The sequence below is a fragment of the Lissotriton vulgaris genome, chromosome 9, assembly GCF_964263255.1.
Source record: "Lissotriton vulgaris chromosome 9, aLisVul1.2, whole genome shotgun sequence".
Lineage (NCBI taxonomy): Eukaryota > Metazoa > Chordata > Amphibia > Caudata > Salamandridae > Lissotriton > Lissotriton vulgaris.
In genome coordinates, this window is record NC_141697.1 from 250479175 (window position 1) to 250503344 (window position 24170).

General features: G+C 44.5%; 1 protein-coding gene across 1 annotated transcript in view; it reads right to left on the reverse strand.

Moving 5' to 3' along the window:
• Positions 1 to 24170, reverse strand: part of FAM161B (FAM161 centrosomal protein B) — a 90949-nt gene that overhangs the window by 62590 nt on the left and 4189 nt on the right. The window contains exons 2-3 of the mRNA XM_086937469.1: positions 7036 to 7349; positions 4142 to 4692 (exon numbers count right to left, since the gene is read on the reverse strand). Of these exons, the coding sequence (XP_086793595.1) occupies positions 4142 to 4692; positions 7036 to 7349 (865 nt within the window). The remainder of the gene's footprint in view (positions 1 to 4141; positions 4693 to 7035; positions 7350 to 24170) is intronic.

Consider the following 24170-nt stretch of genomic DNA (forward strand, 5'->3'; position numbering starts at 1 on the left):
TTTCACTGGCTTGTGAACAAAAAATGGTGGCTGGGAGTGCACTGTTTTAACATACAAGTCTTAGCACAGAGCAAAGGAGAAATTTGGAGGGCAAACAGAGTTGTCACCAGTAAAACCTGGTGGTGTTGACCCGAATTATAAAGTGACAGATCGGAGTAAGTTGCTCCCTTACTCTACCCAGCCTCGAATCAGGCTCTATTGCAATCTGGTTCAAATCCAGGACATAATGTAGAGGTTGTCAATAATGGCATCACGGCCCACCTTATGGACATCAATATAAACTCAAATCATATGGCTTACAATAACCCTAATTATAACTAATCTAGCCCTAATTTTAAAACTTCGCCTAACCCTGCAACTTACCTGCCCACTAGCCTTACCACACAATTGCTCTAATACTCATCCAAAGACCTACTCGTATGCTTTTGGTTGCAGTAATGTGTCCAACATTGTACCTCCAAAGTAGTGGATTTAAGGTAATGGGGATGTATGAATATGAATACTGGTAATGGAATTTGCCACTCCATATGCACTGTATTCCAGGTAAAAGTGATGTACCAATGTGAATACTGGTGTGGGAATGTGTAACTAACCTCTGCATATCCAGCTCTTACTCAGGGTGGAATAGGTTGAGGGCGAGCTGTAGCCCATTATGCCTGGAACTCTTTTTGATGTGTGTATTGGTAGGGGCTGGGATTGGAGAAGAGTCAGAGTCAATAGTGTTTTTTTTAATGCAATTAAATCGTTAACATGATGGGTGGTTGCTGATTATGTAAATAGCACACGGAGTACAGGGATTAGGCCAACGCTAATCTAGAGGTAGCCTGGCCTAGCAATTCGGACTGGACTATTCTTGTTGGAGCAGAACAAAAGTGGATTGGCATATATGGATGGACTCCGTTTGGAGTGGCAAAGCAGGCAAAAAAAGAAGGATTGGAATTTGGCCAGAGTTACTAGAAGTCACTGAGCCTTTCGCAGGCATTCTACCCGTTACCTTGGAGTTTTCCTCGGTATGATGCCCCACGTACAAGTATGCTCTGTCGGGGATCTGCTGATTATTGCATGACAGTAACTAAGCTGTACCTCACTGTCGAGGCCAAATCAGGCTGTGCTCCCATTCAGAGGTGGCGTGGCATGACAGTTAAGGCAAGAAGTGTTCTTATTGGAGATGGATTAAGACTGATTTGCATATAGCTGCTCATCGTCTGAAGTGGTACAATGAGAATTAAAAGAAAGTGGCTTGAGCCATTGGCTGAGACTTTCGCAAGCATCCCACCTCTCACCTTTGCACTTTCCGCACTGGCAGTGGAGCCATCCCTTCCAGATGCCTACTTCAGCTTAATATTTGCAAAAGCCCAGCAAACGAGCGCAGGCCAGTGCAGCCAGACAAGTGAGTAGCTGGGAAGAGTGTCTCCTAGCATGGAAATGACACATGGAAACGGACAGGTGTGGTATGCTTTTGGGCATAGTGGGGACTGGCATGACAGTGGGGATATATACATGGCAATATTGAATGTAACTATTTCAGCTGGCACTGGAATATGAGCTTTCCATACAGTCTTGAGGATTATGTGTATGCTGGCATGGCCATGCATGTTACATACTGGGTTAACATGAACACCGGTATCATGGCAGTGTTTCAGCCTGATTGAACCCTGGATTTTCTCAGCCTGGGATGGGGTCATTAAGATCATTACCCAGGTGTTAAGAGCAACCTACACTAGGTCTACTATCTTAAGCAACAGATGTAACACCCCTGGCTCAGTGAGCCTCGCTAGTTGAGTTTAGTAGAACCTGAAAGCAGAGCTGATGGTAAATACCTCTAGAACCCCAAAATGGCAGTAGACATATATATTACACAAGTTATCCGTTATGGATTTTATTATAGGATATGTTTTTTTGGTGCATTTAAAATGAAAACCATGTTTTCCTTCAAACATGGAAACGTGTATTGGAAATATTGTTATATACTTTAGTAAAAAATAATAAAGTAATTGTGTAGCTGAGACACATAACTTAATGAAAAAAAAACTGAAAATAAGATCACTGAAGCAACTGCTAGAAAGACAGAACTTGCAGAAATAGACTGCGGATTATCAATTCTCAGTGCTTATGCTTAGATAGGCTTAGGGACTAGTGAATCTACTACCAGCCAGACTGAGCTAACTATGGGACTATTACTTCATTGAGATTATTCAGGTTTTGCTTGGCTTTCAGAAATACTACTGCTAATAAAATAAATGAGCAATGGCTAACCTCTGAGATTTTAAGCTGCTTATACACTATTCAGTTGACAATAGGCACTGATTGCAATTTGACCGTTACAATTTTACTTTCATGAGAAGGTTACTAATTAAATAAAGGGTAATGGTGACGCTCTGCAGAAGCGGTCATTAGGATGGTCCTCCTCGGCTCCAACCCTTCAGCCTGAGACGACTCCTGGTTGCCAACAGCACTGGGGGCAGCCCCGACACCCACCGACCACGCACGCAACCTGGGAATCATACTCGAATCAACGCTCTCAATGACCAAGAAAGTCAACGCCGTCTCCTCCTCCTGCTTCAACACCCTCCGCAAGATCTACAGATGGATCCCGACAGATACAAGAAAGACAGTCACCCAGGCCCTCGTCAGCAGCAGACTAGACTACGGAAACGCCCTCTACGCGGGAGCCCCAACCAAGCTCATCAAACGACTACAATGCATCCAAAACACCTCAGCACGACTGATCCTCGGCCTATCACGCCACGGCCACATCACCCCCCCCTGAGAAACCTGCACTGGCTCCCCGTCAACAAGAGGATATCCTTCAAGCTCCTCACCCACGCACACAAGACACTCCACCAGACAGCTCTCCTTCACCATCTCCAACCGCCAGCTACGCTCCGCCGACCTCTCACTCGCCACCGTCCCGCGCATCCGAAGAACAACCACCGGTGGGAGATCCTTCTCCTACCTCGACGCCAAGACATGGAACACCCTCCCACTGAGCCTTCGACGGACCCAAGACCTGCTGACCTTCAGGAGAATACTCAAGACCGGGCTGTTCGATCAGTAGCGCCCCATCCCTCCCCAGCGCCTTGAGACACTCGTGGTTATGTAGTGCGCTTTACAAATGATTGATTGATGCCTTTTCTATAAGGTATGACAAATATTTCATGGGATCCTATGAAATATGGGTTTTATACCACTGCATTGTAGGCAATAACGGCACCGAAAACATTCACTATAGATGATGGGAGTACAGTTTCATATAAAACATCAATTATAATAGCATTTAATTTTGGGGGACAGAATTTCTATCGACCAATAGCTATGATGTGTACAACAGTGGACATTATGCTCCACATCTTAATTTTAAATGGCGTTCTTTTTCACAGCATGGGGCGTGCAATGTCCAACTATTCCAGAGGGATATACTGCACCAGTAAGACATTGTTTCTCCTACGAAACAAGTATTTTCCTACTATGCATTCATTATTTTGAAATCAGGAATACAGTTTTCCTAAAGGCACATGCATAATTTGCAGCTATGGAAAATATTTGTTATTGGTACTCTAGCAGACACTAAAGTATTTCAATAGGTTATTAGATTATTCAAACTGCCAGTAAATGCTACTACTTTTTAACAAACATCTTAGGATAAGGGGCTACTGAAAGATTTTTACAGCACCGTTATCCACGCTGTTTCTTGATGGAAAACACCTATATTAATGTCTTGGAGAGCCTCTAGATAGCTTGCTACAATCCAAAGCTTGTATAAAAACATGGCTGCTTTTAATTCTGAACTGTAATGGAAGGCAGTTTTAGAAGAGATGCGTGCTAGTAAAAGGGATTAGCCAGGATGGTTTGATGAAGAATTGAAAGAGAGATGTGTACATGGACATGTGCAGTGCGAAAAGAAACATGCATGTATCAAGAAAACCGGTGGGACCAGTTGCTGGGACAGGCCAAAATATGTATTTAATAACTTCAATTGTTTCTGCTTTGTCTTGTGTAATCTCTTGGTCTCTTGTGTGTGGTCATTGGTTTTCTCTTGCAATATTCAGCTAGATAGTTGGTAGCCCTATTCTCACAATCTCTGACCACTAGCTTATGACTTGAAGTGAACCATATCACTGCAGAACCCCAGGCATCTTACCTCGAAGTTTATCACCGACTGTGGGATCCTGGACAGATTTGGGGATTTTCTTCACTACTGTCGTCTTCTTGTTTTCTGGCTCCGAAGCAGTGGTCAGCATCTTTAGTTGAGTCTCCTTTTTTTTTTCTTCTTTTTCCACAAAGCTGAATGGTTTTTGGGTGGAAAGCAGGTACTCACATCTTTTCTGGATCTCCACACTTCTCCGGGCCTCATTTTGCTCCTTCATCTCTTCGTAGAGTGGGAGATAAACATGAGCTGGAACTGGCTGGGCGCGGAACTGCCTCTGGCACTCTGCTTCTTCCAGGGTCTGTTGCTCCATCCATGAGCTGCTTATGTCCTGAAGAACAGAGGTGGATCTCATGTTGGCCTTCTTCTGAGCCTCTCGAAGGGTCATGTTGAAGGGCTTAGGGACTGTAATAGGTGATGCCCAGGCTAATGTTGCCGTTTTAGATCTAAGATAAGCATTTTGATCAGAGTGTTGATGGTGTTTTTTTTCAGAATACTCAGCAGACAGGCCATTCAGCGAATCAGGTCGCAGGATATGACTGGATCTATATCGAGCACAACAAATTGGCACAAATTAAAAGAAAAACAAAGAAATGTGTTGTTTATATAGTGCATTGAGCCTAAATATTGAATCAACATGCATAAGGCAAAAAAAGGTACGAGGCTCTTTAGGGCTGCTATGGCTTCAGACCTATGTGCTATTTTTATTAGCACTAACATTTGAAGGGCTTTAAGTACATTTTGGATATCAGTACATGGTACCGGAAGATGAGAACTATGCTCCAAGTATCTCAGAATGAGTTGGGACAGACTTGCATCAATATATAAAAACAAATATTTTAAAAAGGGAACAGGAGTAAAGGATAGATGTATCCAATGATATGATCTAGAAATCCAAACCAGAGGAGGCACAAAGAGATGAACTAATGGGAAGGAAGTTCTACTAACAGTCTGCATGGAGGATTTGGAGTGTAAGTGAGGTAGGCATAAGAGAAGTATGGTAATAGAAAGAAATAAGGCACAGACAGGCAGAGGACAAACAGTAGACAAACTAGCAAAAGGCAGTGAAAGAATAGATTAAAAAAAAAAAACAGCATTGGAAGCATGTGGAACATACAAACAAACTGAGGAGTGAAGAAAAAGAAGCCAGGCGGGCATGTTTAAGGAAGACCAATATAACACAGACGAGTAAAGGGAAGAGGAGGAACAGGAATCAAGATAGTGTACCTGACAGCACAGGTAGGAGAATACACACAGACACACAGTTACAGGTGCACACATGACATCCCTTAGGAAAAGCTGTAACACACGAATCAGTACATGAAGGAGAAGGAGCTGTAAAAAAACAGATTAACAAGAGGGAGAATGCAGAGTAGAACACAAAGGTGAGGATAAAGGACATTAATCTTCTTAGTGCTTGAATGTAGTATGTGTGACTCCTAGTCTCTAGCATCGGTGGATCTGTTCCTGTGAGAATTCCTGGTACTCGTGGAAGTTTTCTTGCTACTCAAAGTTCAAGTGCAACACGTTTTCAGACATTCTGACTCTAAATAAATGCAATGGGTGTCTTGTTTGGTTTATTACAGTAAACTGTTGTTATTTATGAATATCCTTGCACAGTTATGCTTGAAATGTTTGACGTTTCCCTTCTTACTGTTGGGTACAAGAGATGGATATATGGGAAAACAAACAGTGTACCACTTAAATAGGATTGCTGTTTTCTTTGTTGTCCTAATGTAACTTCATGCACGAAATGCAATAATAACAATATTCATGCACGAAATGCAATAATAATAACAATAAAAATATTCAAACAAAAAAAATGGGTGTCTTGTTTGGGGTGGATGTGTGATTTCAGCTGACTGGTAGCATGCAGAACCATCTGTATGCTTGATGAGCTGTGGGCCCAGAAGACTCGTGTTCTTAGGGAATCTCTGTGTGAAGGACATGCAGCCTTGGATATTGTGTTGGACACTTAAGGAATCTTTAAAGACACTCAACTAGTTGCATATCTACATAATCACGGTCTGCATATTTAATTGAACACATTTTAGCTATCCTCTTGGTGCTTGGCTAAACAATCGTAGTATTTACTAGGAGTCAAACGGCTTATAAGAGGAGCTTGTTGATACCTCAGAATAAAGCTTATTGTAGCTTGTCACAATAATCAGTTTTTTCTGTTTGTATCAATGAAAAATAATATTCTCTGCCTCATGATATGTAAACATGGATGGGCTTGCCTATGTGTAGGGAGAACTTGCACTGCTTTGCCTAAATGAGGGCGAAGTCAAAGGAACGTTATTGAGTGTATAGCAAGAAAGGAGGTGTCTTACGGTGCAATCTATCACAAGGGCAAAGAACAGAGCGATCACAAAGGGCAGCACATTGGGAGAAGAAGTAGCCGCAGAAATAAATATTTACGGGCTTGGAGAAGATACAAACTCAAATTAGACTGACCCAATGGGAAAGGACGTATTTCTTTAAAAAGATATGACAGAGAAGCGACTGGTTCAATGTGCAAATCAGGTAAAGAAATGTTAGCACGGTCTGAGAGTGTACAGACAGCCCACCATTTGATAGCACCTTATCCTACACTGTATCCATTCACAACAGGACCACCTATGCTGCTTGCAATGGTCACAGTACAAGTGGTCAAGCTATTTAGGCATCAGCCTCGACCTCAACTGTGCAAGAAGAGCCAGAGAAAATGCAGATTGTGTTTTAAGGAGTGACTGGATTGGTCCATTGACCACAAAGACCCATTTAATGCTACATACAATCCTTACTTGTAGGGTCCCATAACTAAGAAGGGACCAATTGACCGCACTGTTCCATCATCGGCAGGGACCCTGATTCTTACACATTGTCTATTGCTTGGTGTTGGTTACCTTGTAGCCTCCTGGGATCCATTAAGTCGGCTCTGGTTCTCTCTAAAGAATCTCTCAAGTTCTTGATCCTTTTCTGCTGCCTCTGCCACCCCTCCTATCTGGGTCTGGTAAAGTGTGCCGAGTTCCAAAAGGGACTGGCTGTTTTTGATCTTAAGGGCCTGCAACTGGCGATAAAAGTTTTTGCAGCTGGTGGCATCATCGTCCTCTTTGGGTTGCAGGAAGTCGAGAAGATTCCCCAGTCTTCCTGGGGGTGACACAGCAGAAAGGAATTCATCTTCTGCCTCAGAATCCGAGGTGGCTCTTGGGGGGAAAACCTGCATGAAAGAGAAAATATTACTATAGGTGTACAGAGTGTTTCAGGTAAGCAGCACCTGCGTCACAATTACAGTTTAAATGTAAGTATTATTTCTTTTTCAGATATGCTTGGTTCCCAGTTCACCTGACTAAGGCCCGCTGACTTTGACTGGAGTTAGTCACTTATTTGAAGGCAGAGAATAATCCAATATTAAGAAAAAGCCCCTCATGGATAGTGCTGGGCGCTTATTGTTTTTTTTTTAAACTTTCAGCCATGCTGCAGAGCAGCCACACTACTGTAGTGTTTTTTATAAACAAGGGAACCCCACTTATTAGAACCTGGGGTGGAATGATGCTTTTTCAAATACAGTGGTTCTGTTTTTGGCCTGATTAGGTCCGGGAGGACAAGAGTGGGTAGCGAGTATTCAATAAACGCTAAGGAGCAAAAGCTGTAGGTATAGGTAGAAACAGTTATTTATTTGATCTTTTCTTTTTTTGAATATACATAAATACTTGTACTTATACTGTATTTTCAGGTGCTCAGGTGAATAGTATGGTGCAGGACGTGACAAAAGTGAACAAAGTGAACGGACTGTCACACAACAACAAACAAGGTTAAAAAACAATTATATACAAATAGAGAGAGTAAAAATCCTTGGGTATGTCGACGGCGTACAATGTGATGTGTTTATAATATTCCAAAAATGTCACATAATTCTCCTCCTAAATTCTTGATTTATCTTGGCAGAAATGTCATATGATTCTCCCTTCTATTATTTAATTTGTCAACTAAATTGCCAACAAAACGGATGCCAAACTAACCGCTCAGGACCCCGCCAATTTCACAGCCTAATCCAACTCAACACATAGACTAATTTTATCAAAAATCGCCAATAATACCCCAATTGCGTAATAACTTTCTGGTTGCACTGCCAGAGACTTCAAGCGCATGTGCCAGTTACAAATGCTAATCCTCGGAAGCGAGAGACTAGCCTGAACCCCCTGCGCATGCGCCGTTCCAGCCACGTCACCGTGGATGCGCGCGCAGGCCAAAACACACTACTAATGGCGGTTCCAGCTCTCACTACACTGTGAGCAACGGCTGGTGAGAGACTCGGACCCCCAACCTGCCCCGCGACCGCGCCAAAACTAATGTAAGTACGCCTTACTGAACGAGGGTCTCCTAATCGCAGATTGTAATATATTGCTTAACGAAGTAGTAAATATGTTATGTTATAGTTTCAGGCGCCAAATACTCATTAAATGCAGAGCGACGAACGCGCTTTAGCTGACCCCCTACCTGCTTCAAATACCGCCGAAATCAAACGTAAGTGTACGCTCTGTAACGATGTTGCTTTAGAGCTCCCCATTATTTAACATTGGTTAACAGTACAATTCTTTCGTTTTTACCGATTACTTGCCCTTATAGTTTTTAGGCGCCGGTAATTGAACTTTCCATAACGAGGATAAGGAACAAACTTTTTCCTCGCTCTGCTACAACATTTAAGTAAGTTCACCCCTGCCCCATCACGCTACCCAATGTTAAGGTTAATTGTGCACTAGCATAGAAATGCAGCCCTTAACCATTAACTATCTTGTTTTTTTGAAAAACAGTCCATGTAGGACCCTCGTCTAAATTAAAGTGACAGAGCGCTACTTGGATTACCTAATTGAGAGAAGATTTTCTTTAACTACTGTGTAAGTTCCTTCATTCTGCAATACTGAACCCCCCTTTTAAAAAATGACCAATTCGCTTCTAACACGAAGCATTATTAACTGACGCTGCCCATTTACTTACTCGCCTCCAAGTATAACCTAGATTTTAAATTTGCAAGTTTTAGTAATGAACAGCCAATTCTCTGTGAAACTAATTACAGTTTATACCATTACTAGATTCTCTCCAGTAAGCAACCATCAACTAAAGTATACAAATATCATCCTTGTCTGAAAATGCCTTGGCAAGGTAATAATAATAATAAAAAATCCATTCATTAAATGATTATAATGAATTTTTGCATGCATCCAAATAGACAAATAAGCCCCTAAACATAGCCTCTTTGGCTACACATATATGTTGCACTCTAAGGTGAGGAATTTATGTACCTTAAACCCTGTTAATTGAATTCAATGCACATGTGATGGAACACAAACATGTGCATGTTATATCACTAATCTCGGGGAGCACAATGACTGCAAGCCCAAATAAATAAATATGTAGGTATAAAATTGTGTAACTGAAATACCAACTTTTACAGTTTCAGGAAGCTCATCAGTCCTGATGATGATCTAAAGTTACATAGATCGAAACGCCGTCGACATACCCAAGGATTTTTACTCTCTCTATTTGTATATAATTGTTTTTTAACCTTGTTTGTTGTTGTGTGACAGTCCGTTCACTTTGTTCACTTTTGTCACGTCCTGCACCATACTATTCACCTGAGCACCTGAAAATACAGTATAAGTACAAGTATTTATGTATATTCAAAAAAAGAAAAGATCAAATAAATAACTGTTTCTACCTATACCTACAGCTTTTGCTCCTTAGCGTTTATTGAATACTCGCTACCCACTCTTGTCCTCCCGGACCTAATCAGGCCAAAAACAGAACCACTGCATTTGAAAAAACACTGCTGTAGAACATGGATAATAGATATTGACAAAGCCCGTAGCTCTTGCATAGGCGAGACTTATTGCAAATGCTTGTTTTATTTGAAAGACGGAGTACTGCCACTTCTCTGCAGAAATGTAATCATTTTTAACAGAAGACTAGCTATACTGCTCAGTAGGAACCAGCTACACTGGTGCTGGTGAGAACTTGTGTTGGGGCGGTAATAACCCCTGCATGGTACCTAGTCATGTTCTCAGCCCCAAGTGCATGACTGCATGTATCTGGTATTCTTCTTTTTTATTTTTCTGCCCTAGCCTCATACTAATTCTAGTGTGTACACAGAGGCCTAGGCATATATACAAGGACGGTGCACCAAAAAAGGAATGTTCGAAAGCTCCAATTCTTATTTCCAAGTTCTTTTATTAAATTCCAGTTAAAACAAATTCCTCCGCCAACGCGTTTCGTTCACACTGAACTTCGTCAGGGCTATCAAAAAGAGGGGAATTTCGGGGAGGAGCCAAGATGGCGACCGGAGCAGACCTGTAGGCTCCCGGCTCCACCAGCCTTTTTCCTCCGCACCGATATCCTGACTTCGATCCTGGTGGCTTTTGGCGGCGGAATGTTTGTGATGCAGCGCTGACTTCATTCGTGTTTTCCCGGAATCTCGGCTTGCCCGGCGGCCGGAGATATTTGCGAAGCTGATTGCAGCCCTGGACACCCGCCTGCACTGTCGCTCGCTGCCGTGCCTCGGAGGATTAGTGGCGGCCGGACTACCCGCTAGGCGCCGAGGACTTGAACAGGGGTGTAGTTCCCATGAGTCATAATCCTGACCACGCTGCCTGTAGAGGTCCGTCCCAAGCTGTGTCTTGAAAGTGCTTGCTGGGATGAGACGCTCTTAAGGTATGAATCCTTTGTTTGGGGCTGGAGGTGTGCGACATGGGTCGCTCGGACATGTCTGCTCGGCATCGGCTGCCTGCTTCCTGGTCTCGCTATGTTAGCCTGATGTAAGGCAGTTCGCGGTGGCGGGTGCTCGATTGGCATTAAATCTGGTGATACTGAGCTCTGGCTGGGCGCCCGCTTGTGCCGCACCCGTCCCGGCGACTACTCCGGACTCTCGGTACCATGGCTTTGTTTGGCGCCTCGTGGCACGGGGAAGAGCGCCCATCCCTGCCCGCGGATGGTGCTACCCCGCCTGCGCTAGGGTCCGGCTCACAAGCGCCTTCCCGGGGGAGCGAGAAGAAGGGGCTGCAGCCACCACTTTCTTGTGAAACTATCCTGATCGCCCTGCGCGACTTCCGAGCAGACATGTACAATGGCTACCACGTATTGGGTGAGAAATTGGACGACATGGCGTCTGCTCTGCAACAGGGGCGCAATGTCTGGACCCAGCAAAGCCTTGATTTGCCTCTGCCAGAACCTCGTGGGGATACAGTGCTCCCTCCTGCCTGCAGGGAAGATGTGCCTGCTTCAGACTCTACTGGCGCTCGCGACCGGCCGTCCGACAGACCCGCCTGGGATACTTGGTTTCCCCTTCCACCGGAGTCTGCTTCATTGTTGCGTTCAGCATCGCGAGTGACTCGGGACCTGTATATGAAACTATTGGCCCCCTCGATGGCTCCTTCCTCGTGGCCTTCACTCTTATTATTGAGGAGCCCATACTCTCTGTGTGTCCCGGAGGAACTCTCTATGAAGGACAATGGATTTTATGGTGATTTTCGACGGCCATTTTGTGCTCCTGAGTCACTCTCATTCTTTATGTGGCCATATTGTCTCTTTGTCTCAGAGGGGGCGGGCTTTTCTCGGGGAGTGTACTTGGGGATGCATCCAAGATCGGGCCAGGGCTAGGCTGCTTTTCTTTACTATCGGCTTCTTGGCTGGCTGAGACGGGGTTGGGACTGTTTTTGTATCTATTTTAGTCGCACGATGCGATTTGGCTTCCACTCCTGTATTTGCATCGATGTTTGCTACTGTACTTTACGTTCAGGGTGGAGGATGTATTTGTGGCTGGGGGGACCAGGACCATCTAGAATTGATCCTCCTCTCGACTTATTTGTTTTTTTGAGAGTTGAAGATTAGGACGCTCTTTTCTCACTCTATATTTTGGAGGTTATAATATTCTTTTTTCTTTCTTCTTCTTTCCTTTCTTCCTTTCTTCTTGCTATATTTCGGGTTTATTGGGCGACAGACACACTGCTGGGGGGGGGGGGGGGGCAGGCCATAGCCTCTGCATGCGTGTAGGGTGGGGGGTTAGAAGTTTAGTTTCTAGTTTTAGTTTCTATGGTGCCTTATTTTTCTCTTCACTGTTGTTTTTCCTCTTTCTGCTGTCTGGGTCCATGTCTAGTTCTACTAGGGGATGGGTGGCGGCGAACACTGGGTGGGATGTTAGGACTGATAATTTTTGTTGCATATACTTCTGGCTGCCATGCTGCCTGGGTGGGACTTGACTGTTGGGTTGTTCTACTGCGTGGTGAATTGTAGCGAACGTCATGTTCCACCTGCACGGACTCTGCCTTCTTCGCTTATTATTTCTCTTTTATGATTAAGAAAAAGTACAACTTGAATTTAATAGCTGCTTTAAAAAATTTTAATTAACCTTCACTGATCCTGGGACACGGTATTACAGCTTTTTACAGTGTAACTCTTCAATACTTGTTGATGGTGATGATGTATTACTGTGTCGCCGTATTGCATACACTGGTGCTTCATGAGTATCTGTGGCCGGCCTGGTGGTTGTGGGCCCGTATTTGTTCTTCTTTGATGCACAATAAAGGTTTTCAAAAATTAAAAAAAAAAAAAAGAGGGGAATTTCATACGCCTAAACCCATCATTGGTATGTGGTGAGGGTTCAACACATCGTAATTCCACAGTGGGCCAAAAGAAGAGTGTCGGCCACTGAATAGGAAGAATGGTAATCAACCGTTCTAAAATAAATACCCAAATCGGTTCCCGCTGTATAATAGCGTTGGGAGGGTCCGACCCAAATCTTGGCCGCCCGTATCAGATCGCTTAGAGTGAAGCAGATAAATAGGTCGCAAGAGGCCTAGGCATGCCCCTTGACATGAGTGAAGTCCTGGGCCTATCCTGTGACCTGTAGCGGTGCATCATTGTACTAGACATTAGACTACTGTCTCTATCATTCTGTCATGGGTTTAGCACATGGAGAGATTGTGGCAGCATACTATTTTTTTTTTTTTAATTGGCCAGATTTTATCTGTGTCACTGGAGTGGAGGTGCACTGGCCCATTTGCGTAAAGTTCCTCTTCTATGAGCTTACCTAGATACTAACGCTAACATCCCAAGTGTATGTTGGGTGATTTTGTGGCTGTGAGGTACATGCATGGTGCATATTAGTGAGCCAGAGTAATGGAGGCCTGTGGGAACCATTCAATCTACCCCAAGCCTGACTGTCTGCAAGTTTGGAAAAAGGAGAGACAGGCTGTTTTAGAAATTCAATTAGCCTTTTGCTGAGCAAGGAGCTGCTTCTTCTTCCTGTAGCCCAGCCATTTAGTAGATAGTGAGGGTGAAGAGTGTGACTGCAGTTTCTGTAGCTCAATGTGAAGGGGCCTCCCTTAGATGAGGAGGGCCTTTGGTTTTTCCCTGATCACTCTTCCAATGTGGTTGTTGACAATCCAGCGTAGATAACCACCCACACCTCTATGTGCTTTTATTGTGAGTTTTCCAAGCTGGAGGAAACCCTGCTATGGGGAGCATGACTTTACGCAAAGGCTGTGTCTACAGAGGAACCTGGAAAGGACACTTGAAAGAAGAACAACCAGAAACAGGTTCTGAGAGTGCAGAGAGTGAATCCACATTTCCTGCCTGCTTTCCTTATTTATTTATAAAGTTTTATAGCGCAAACTTTGTATAAAAGTATGACCCACGGATGCACTTGTGGTTCCAGCTCCAAGTATGACCAAGGAAGGAAATAATATGCAGAGCATTCAAAGGACTGCTATGTTACCAAAGCACTTAGTAGCCAGTCTTACTGCTGAGACAGGGAATGAGCCTTCCAACTCACAGGAAAAATGACTTTCCAGGAGGAGCTGCGTGACCCCAGTGTTGTTGGTCTGCAGAAGACTATGAAGAATGATCTATGGGCCCCAATTTCAGAGGGACCTGACTCTCCCCATCAATTTTAATCAGGAATCGTGAAGCTGAAGCATGATCTGAGCCGCTGAGCCCAAATCATAATGCTTCGATTTGACCTGAGCAGCTGTGCCTAAGTGCGAGGTCGGTGTGTGAAGCCTTACCTTCTGCTTGAGCCTGTGTATTGCCACATCACTCCAGATCCTAACAGTCCAGGCATAGATGCACCGAGCACCCAAAAGACCAACTATGAGAAAAACAGCACTTCACTGAATAGCCACCGACAGCTCGGATCAGCCACATCATTGCAGCTGCGACCACCAAGAAGGCTGAGAGGAAATGCGGACTCTGGCTCAGTTCTAGAGTACAATAAAGTACTTTTCTTCTTGACAGTCGTTTATTATACCAATGAGTTTTTGTCGAGTGCGGAGCTCGACACCCCCAAACTACCACCCTGAGAAGTCTGTGAAAGCTTTCAAAGGTGACTACTGAGAGTCAAGTGCTGAGTGGGTAGTGCCTGGCTCAGTTTAGTGCCACAGAAAGACAGATCGCGTGACAACATTGGCAAATTACCTCAACCCCCAAAGTTGATGCCCAGTAGCCCCTCCGCTTGCCCCATAGCCCTCAAAGTCCCCTCTCTTCTTCCCGAATGAAGGCTGACAACCTGCGCTTCTGTTTCATTCCCAAAAGACACACAATTGATGGACGGAATGCAGAACAAATCAAAACATTCACCCCCAGTCAAGAGATCTGGGTTAAATCTATCATTCTTTTGCTCACCGTGCCACCCCAGTTTGGACCTGGCCATATGCAAATCAGTCTTGACCCTATGCCTCATGGGAACAGTCCAGCCGAACTGTCAAGCCAGGTCCTCCCTGGACCGGAAACAAGCATCCTCGGACCGGTTTCAGGGTTTCATCCCTCTTCAGCCAGGATAGCTTGATTCCAGAGGCACAGTGAGCCCAGGACCCACCTCTGGGCATACCTGGCTCACTTAGGGCGAGAAAGCAAAAGACACAATTGATGGACAGAATGCAGAATAAATCAAAACATTCACCTCCAGTCAAGAGATCTGGTTTAAATCCATCATTCTTTTGCTCACCATTCCACCCCAGTTTAGAGGTATGCCCAGACGTGGGTCCTGGGCTCACTGTGCCACTGGAATCAAGGTATCCTGTCTGAAGAGGGGTGAACCGGTCCTAGGATGCTTGTTGCCGGACCAGGGAGGACCTGTCTTGGCAGTTCAGGATGGACTGTTCCCATGAGGCACAGGGTCAAGACGGATTTGCATATGGCCAGGTCTAAACTGGGGTGGCATGGTGAGCAAAAGAATGATGAATTTAACCCAGATCCATGGGCGTAGGAAGTGTGGGGGACGCGGGGGATATGTCCCCCCCAGATTTTGGAGTGGGAGGAACACGGGGGACGGGACGAGGGAACAAAATAATTACCCCTCGCCCTCCTGTTAATCGCAGGGCCATTAGCGTGTGAAAGCGCTACCTAATGGCCCTGCACTTGCCCTGCTGCAGTCAAAGAGGCCACCCGGCCTCTGCCCTTTTGTTATGCTGTAGTAAGGCTCCGGTTCTGGGAAGGGCCGAGAAGGTAAAAAAACTCTTTGCCTTCATGCCCAGAGAAGGCAAGGACAGTGTCCACTTCTCCTGATCTGCCTCTAGCAGCGCCCTCCTGCCCTCTCTCTCTCTCTATTCATGCTCTCTCTCTGTCTCGCTCTTCCTCACTTGTGTTATTTGAAGAGACCGCTCTTACTTCTCTCTCTTGCCTCTCCTTTTCTTTATTTGTTCCCCTGTGAAATGGATCCAAAAAAGAGCGGAACACATTGGCTGGATATGTCCTCATTTTCTGACTGTTTTCTACTCCAAAGAACAACCTCGGAGAGAAAATATTATTAAATACCTATATAAAACAATACAGAGTGGTCAGCAGACAGGCCAGATTGTTATTTACACCCACACACATTAGTACCACTTTGCAGAGTTTGCCAGTAAAAGTGCTACTTTCTTTTTATCTTCTCTCTTTGAACAACATTATTTTCCCAGGGTGGAGAAGTGCACCATTCCTAAAGGTACTGCAATACCTGGTCGATGGGTGGAGTAGAAACGTTTAATATGATCGTTTTCAACTGTTTTAATTATTTTAGCTTATAAAATGTGTACAGCGGCTCTGTATTTAGGGAGGTAGTCTTTTTTTTTTAATCCAAACTTCTTACATTTTGTAAGGATATAAGCAATGGACAGTGAAACTGGTCCCTTCCTGGTCCTGTAGTCATATAGGAGTTTAAAACCGTTAAGGTAACCATGTTGTTACTGATTACAGTTCACATGCTTTGCTTATTCTTGCATTCCTTATGAGTGTTTGCTTTTTCCAGGGTGTTATTAATTTTTTTTCAGGCAGAATTATACTGTTGTCTATTGCATAATTTGAATTTAGTCGCAGCACAATTGAGATGTAGCCGAAGGCAGTGCGAGATTCTCTCTGTGGGGCAGTATGGTGTTCAGTGTGGGAGAGGATGTGGCACTCTGTCCAGAGCTGCTGAATTTGGACCTGGAGAACTATGTTCAGCCTTCATGACCAGTCCATCAGACCACACTCCTGACAGAGCTTATTCCGATGCTACACCTTAGAAGGCCCGATAGACCTTAGAAGCCCTGGTGTCTTAGCATCCGCAGGTGTACCCTAACAGTGGCAAGTGTGAGTTAACCTTGAAGGCCTGTCCACCACAATCCATACTGCAGTTCACCTCCAGTCTTGCGGGCAGACATACCAAGCAGCACACCCTAGTGCGGCAGTGACTCTGTCACTGAGGTCACAAGACCCTTGAGACCAGTCCACCTCACCCATTGGTACCTCCATTGGCCTTTTTCAGCAGTAGTAGTGCAACTTACCAGCGGTTGGCAATGTAGGATTTGCACGCACACCAAACTTAGGGGGTGATTATAATGGCAGTGGGACCACCACGTCACCCCATCGGTGGCGCCGCCATTGGTGACTGCATCACCGCCCGCCATATTATAATGGTAGGCTGCTCCCTGGTGGTCGGAAAGACCAACCACCACAAACCCGATGGGCACCTTGAGCCCGCCAGTGCAGCGGAGGAGCTTGTGGTTCCTACAGTCCTGGTTGTGGTGCACCGCAGTAGGGATTACGATGTCTCTTACCCGCCAGCCTATCCATGGCGGTTCACACACCATGGACAAGATGACGGAAAGGGACATTGGGGGTTCGTACCCCTTTCCCCCCAGCCATCGGACCTGGGGGTCACCTATGATGCCCCACCTACATATCACTGCATCATGAGGCAGGCACCGCATTGTGCCTGCCACGTAGTGCATTGATATATGTAACCTGTCTCTTTTTTACATTGCAGTGGATGATGCAGCCAGCAGCACCTGCTGCAATGTAAAAGATAGGCACTGCGAACGCCATAGTGACGGTCGCATTGTAATGCCTATCGTGGGGCCGCCACCTTGCAGGCCGCCGGTCCCATTCCCCGATTCGATGGCAGACGGACTGAAGTCCACCTGCCATCGTAATCAGCCCCTACGTTTTCAAACGTCATGGTCTCTGCTTCATGCACAAACACTTTTAACATGTGCAACCTATTTTCGGGCCACTGGAGTTATGCAGCAATGGAGGGCAAAATGATGTTGCAGTGTTGACTAAATTATGCAACAATAAAAAGGCTGCAGCATAATGCGGTACATTTTATACTTTATTATTTTGACATATTTATACATACTAAGAGCCTCTGCAGAGCTTTTGCCTCATTAGTACCTGTGTAACATACAAATGCAGCAGTGGGAAAGGTGACCAGTCAACTTTTGCAAAGGGCCCTACACTCCACAGCAACATAAGTCACATTTCTTTTAGTCATTTTTGATCAGTTTGAGCTACAAAATTGTTTTGGGTGAAATTGTTAGATTATGCAGCAAATGATGTATTATGTGGCATATATGATACAGCCATAGTTAAGTGGAAACATTTTTCCACTTAACTTAATGTTGCCCCAACATTGTAGTTCATCATTTTGTAAGTTCCCCAAACGCAAAAGTCGATTTTTGGCACAATTTGCATTTTAAAAGCAGTCCTACAACACAGGGCTACTTTTAAACTGTCCTCAGGCTTGAGCAGTGCACACATGCAGGTGCAGAAAGGCTGCTGGCCTCTAAACTGCCATGTCCTATTATATACTAGGGACTTAAAGGTAATTCTCATCCCCCTGCCCTATTATGTACTAGGGCCTTATAGGTTATGCCAATCATAGGGGTACCCTAACCCATAGTGCACCCTAGTGCATGTAGGTGTTTCACAGTATCTTTAAGTGTCTCTTTCAGAATAGCACTGGTCCTGGGCCTGGTTAGGCAGAGGCCAGGGTCAGTCAGTCAGGTACCACCAGTACCAGTCAGCAAAACGTTGGGGAGTGCCCAGGGCACAGGATGGCATTGCATAACAAGAGAAGTACAAACTCAGAATTAAAAACATAACACCATATTTGGGGGGTTCTCTTTAATATTCAGAATTGATTTGTACCCTTATGAACCCATTTTCAAATATTAGGATAGGGAAAGACTGGGGTAAAGTCATAACATTTTAATCTATACCTTGAGGTTTTCATGCAGTTCTTTGATGACGGTTAATAGCTTACTAATCACTGTTAAGATTTTAACTTATAAACTGCAAATACCAAAAGAATCTCTCAGACAAAAGCAGTAACTCACTGACCTATTTACATGATAAAGTAAAAGGAGCTGATGGACGGAGAGCTGAAACTTTTCAGACACTCATCCCCAGTCACAGATCTGGGTTGAATCCATCATCGTTCTGTAGATCATTTTGCCACCCCATTACAGACACAGCTATAGGCAAATCACTCTTGACCCTGTGCCTCATGGGAACAGTCCAGCCCGAACTGCCAAGCCATGTCTTACCTGGACCAGAAACTTTCATACTGGGACCGGTTTCAGGCTAACAGCCCTCATCAGCCAGGCTAGCTTGAATCAAGTGGCAAAGTGAGCAAGGGACCCATGTATGGGTATACCCTGCCAACTTAGGGCGAACAAAGCAAGCACAAGGAGATGATGGTCGGACCACTGACCACCAGTCACAGATCTGGGTTGAATCCATCGAACTGCCAAGTCATGTCTTCCCTGGACTAGAAACAAGCATCCTGGGACCAGTGTTGGCCTATCAGCCCTCATCAGCCAGGTTTGAATCCAGTGGCAAAGTGAGCAAGGGACCCACGTCTGGGCATACCCTTCCAACTTAGGGTGAACAAAGCAAACAGAAGGAGATGATGGACGGAGTGCTAAAACTTTTCAGACACTCACCCCCCAGTCACAGATCTGGGTTGAATCCATCACTGTTCTTTAACTCACTTTGCCACCCCAGTTCAGACACAGCTATATGCAAATCAGTCTTGACCCTGTGCCTCATGAGAACGGTCCAGCCCGTACTGCCTAGCCATGTCTTCCCTGGACCAAAAACAAGCATCCTGGGTCTGATTTCGGGCTAACAGCCCTCATCAGCCAGGCTAGCTTGAATCCAGTGGCAAAGTGAGCAAGGGTCCCACATCTGGGCATACCCTGCCAACTTAGGGTGAACAAAGCAAACACAAGGAAATGATGGATGGAGTGCTGACACTTTGCAGTCACTCACCCCAGTCACAGATCTGGGTGGAATCCATCATCATTCTTTAGCTCACTTGGCCACCCTAGTTCAGACACATCTATATGCAAATCAGTCTTGACCCTGTGCCTCATGAGAACAGTCCAGCCCTAACTGCCAAGCATGTCTTCCCTGGCCGGAAACAAGCATCCTGGGACTGATTTGTGCGATACACCACGGACCGCGTCTTATTTAATAAGCGTTGGGTGCGCGATGCTCTGAACGCATGTCCCTGGGACATTTGTCTTACTATAATTTTGTATTTACTCGCCAGCACACCACCGCAGAGGTCACGTACTCGTTTCCTCAACTTGGCGCTATAAAGAATCCCCTCCCGGCTCTCCGCCTTACAGCATAGCGAGATACAGGTAATCCTTTGCATTTTCAAAATGTTATCCTTTAAGAGCGACTGGGCAAGCAATTTTCTAGATTTCTATAACTAGCAAACTTGCTTAAACTAACTGCATAGCGCTATGTAACAGAAACTCATGATTCCCTTATCCCCTTTTTTATATAGCGCTATACTTTCAAATGGAAATTACCAGTGGGATACGATAATTCTAGCCATACACTGCAACTGATTACTTTGTCAAACAGCTTCGACTGTTTCATATACATACAGAATACCCATTGGTAAGAGAAAGATTTTCTTTGCTGCCCGAGACTCAACTTAGTCCTGCAAGCATTTGCTTCCTTTAGAAGCCTCCTTATGAGTTCCTTTTTCTCTTTTTTACCCTTACCTTATTTAGCTTGAAACTGAGCTTTTAAAGACCCAGACTTACTCCAACCACACATTGGAATTGGAGTGGAAGGTAATACCTATCATCCATTGAACAGAAGATTTTGCATGAATTGTGCTCTCTGGATCTTTAACCTATATAGGCACCCTTATCACTACCACGTCATGAGGCCACACAAATACCTCCTCACACATCTAATTAGATTAAATATATTTGACATCTCACGTTTCATTCACCATCACTACGAACACCCTCTAATTTCTAGGACCACTGTGTACGAGTGACACATGACCACACATTGGTCTTTTTAATCCATCTCACTCACTACGTGCACATTAGCACTATAGACCAATCACTTGCCCGAATATGCAAGTTTCTTCACCAAATCTCACCAACCATGTGCGATACAAACGCACGTCACAACTGCATGTCGGTTGCACAATTGTCACCATATGCAGCATCAAGTGAAACATGTTTAGATAACAATTGCCTACATTATTTTGTATTACCAGCCCTGAAGAGTCGTGTGACTCAACCGCACACGACGAAACACGTGTCGGCGATTGTATTATTCTCAAGTCTGGAGAAAATTAAACATCTTGCTGTGACAAGAGGACTTACACCAAAGAACCTGCTTCTGCGCTTCTTTTTAACTTTTGGTCATTGTACCTTGTTTTGATGAACACACATGTAGTTGCGAGAGCTTATTTTTGTTAATTTGCCTTGTCTTTTGACTTGTTTGGACGGTTAAGGGTGTTTTGCCGTCTGCTCTTCACGCACTACACAACGACACTCCTGCTCCTCACACACTTTGTAACGTCTTAACCCAGGCAGCGCGCCCTTCTAGTCCTAATTTTCTAAAAACCCCTTTGCACAGTATTCCTGATTTGGCTTAGGACTGGGTGCCTCCACGTTACCATTCTTACTTTAGTGACTGTCACACAGCAGGTTATTGTCCACTATAGAATGGACAGGGATAAAGCAGCAGCAGATCTCTTTGAAAACCTGGCCAAAGGCATGCCCACACACCAGGCATCAGCCGCAGCAGGTCCTGCACGAGTTGAGGGTCTTAGAGACAAATTCCTGAAACTAGAGAAACTTAAAAAACAAGAAAATTCCAGATGGTGGGATGGGGCCACTCTTAAGCACTATTTAAAACTCAAGATAGTCCCTAGGGGTTTACGGTCCCACATCTTCCCCACCTATGATGATCTCGACCGAGATCTCATGGTCAAATGGGAGGATTCACTAAATCAGAATTCTACCACACTTATGGACATCCTTATTGAAAGTGCTGACCGAAAGACCGCGAAGCTACAGACAGAAATCTCCAATATTGAACAAGAGATTAAAGATCTCAACAAACCCGAGGCCACCGTAAAGAATTACACCCTACTGGATGAAATTCTGCTCAAACACCAGACAGAAATAAAGAATAGAAAGGCACGCCAAATCAAGAGGGACGAGGCAGATTACAAAAATGGGAGAGTTTACACCTTTGACTGCAAATACGATTCACTGATCCCCAGACCTAAAAACAGCTCCCAACCTGGGAGACCCAACACTTCCAATTCCGCTCACTCTAGTACTACTTCCCTGAGTTCCACTGGACTCAGTGACATCGAGAACGAAATCCTTGCTAACGCACAACCTAACAATTCCACCTTTTTTTTTTAGAAGTGGAGCGGGTGAGGAAGGGCAACAGAACCCAGCCTCCACAGGCCGCAGTAGACCAAAACCCCATAGGGGCAAACGCGGGAACAAGCGAGGAATATCGCAGAAAACTGAGGTCAGGGACACAGAGGAACTAACAACACCACTTGATAATGTCCAAGTCATCAATCTTTCCTCAATATCATTGACACCTGATATGATTTCCCTACTCAGCAAAGGCCTTAACTTCAACCCCTATGCCACAGGTGACTTGTGTCAAACTAAAATCGACCTGTTTAAGTTTACACGCAACCTGAAACTTAAAAAACATTTTGTGGGATCACAACAGTTACAAAGACAACCTACTCTTGTTCCAACTGTATTTGACGATGTACCTTTGACTATTAAAGATGTACAAGCAACACACCTGCTTCTTTCTTTGACGGACAGGGAAGATAGTCCATTGGAAATGGAACAGTTACTGGAAGAACTTGATATAGAAACTGACTATAACATAACGAGTGGTCTGAAGTGCAAATCCAAATGGATACCTACATTATCAGGTGGCAATACCATTGACAACTTTCACAAACGTGTTCTGGAAGACCTGGATAGAACTAATACCAGAAACCTAGACATTAAGTTCAAATACAAGGACAATCTAACTAGAGGTGAACGCTCTGCACTTTCAACTCTCAGTAAGAACCCCAATATCATCATTAGGGAGGCTGACAAGGGGGGTAATGTAGTGGTCATGGATCTAGTTGACTACAACAATGAGATCCTTTGCCAACTGAGCGATTGCTCTTGTTACGAATCACTCAACTACAACCCCACAGGTCCACTAACCAAGTTAATTAATGAACAACTGTTACTTTGGAAACAATCAGGTCTTTTAGACGACAACGAATATCTATATCTCAAGGTCCACAAACCCACACATCCTTGGCTTTACACCCTACCCAAAGTCCACAAGGACAAACCATTCCCACCTGGCAGACCAATTGTGTCGGGGATTGGGGGTCCCACCGAAAGGGTCGCAGAATACGTGGACCTCTTTTTGGGACCGTTAGTGAGAAACCTTCCCTCATACATACAAGACTCAAAACATATACTAAACATCATGGCAGATATTGATTGGCAGAAAGACACCATACTGGTCACCATGGACGTAGTGTCCCTTTACACCAGCATTAACTTAGACCTAGGAATTGAAGCTATTACTAAGATTCTTTCCAATAGACCGGCTTCACTATGGGCACACACTAACATGTTAATTCAAATGATGAAGATCATCTTGGAGAATAACTTCTTCATGTTTGATCGGAGATGGTACCGACAGAAGAAAGGAGTAGCGATGGGCTCCAAATTTTCACCCTCCTTTGCAAATCTCTTTATGGGAGCATTGGAGGCTGACCTTATCTGGGGCACCAAAGGAACACAATACACTGACTCCATAGTATTTTGGGGCCGATACATAGATGACTGCTTTCTCCTGTGGTCCGGAACTGAGGAACTTCTTCATTCTTTTTTTGAATACCTTAACACCAACACTTGGGAAATCAGTTTCACCATGCAGCACAGCTTGACTAACATTGAGTTTTTAGACCTGGAATTCTATGTCAAAAATGATCACTTACACTCGAAACTTTTTAGAAAACCCACCGCATGTAATTCCATTTTACATGCTTCAAGTTTTCATCCTGAACATCAGATACGATCAATCCCCTATGGGGAATTTCTTAGGGCCAAACGAAACTGTAGTGAAGCCTGTGAACTTGATAACTGTATTACGAACATGAAGAACAGGTTTCAGAATAGAGGGTATTCTAAAACTTCCCTCAAAAGAGCGGAGTCGAAAACAAGAGCCATTGCAAGACCTGATTGTCTGAAAACACGTACTGAAATGAAATCCCCGGGCCAACACGTCAGATTCATAACTGAATTTAATGCCTTAAACCAACTCACCAAAAAGAGTCTGAATAGACATTGGAAACTTCTACTAGAGGACCCCACACTGAAGGATTTTATTCCAGAGAGACCTTCCATCACCTACAAGAAAGGCTTCACTTTGA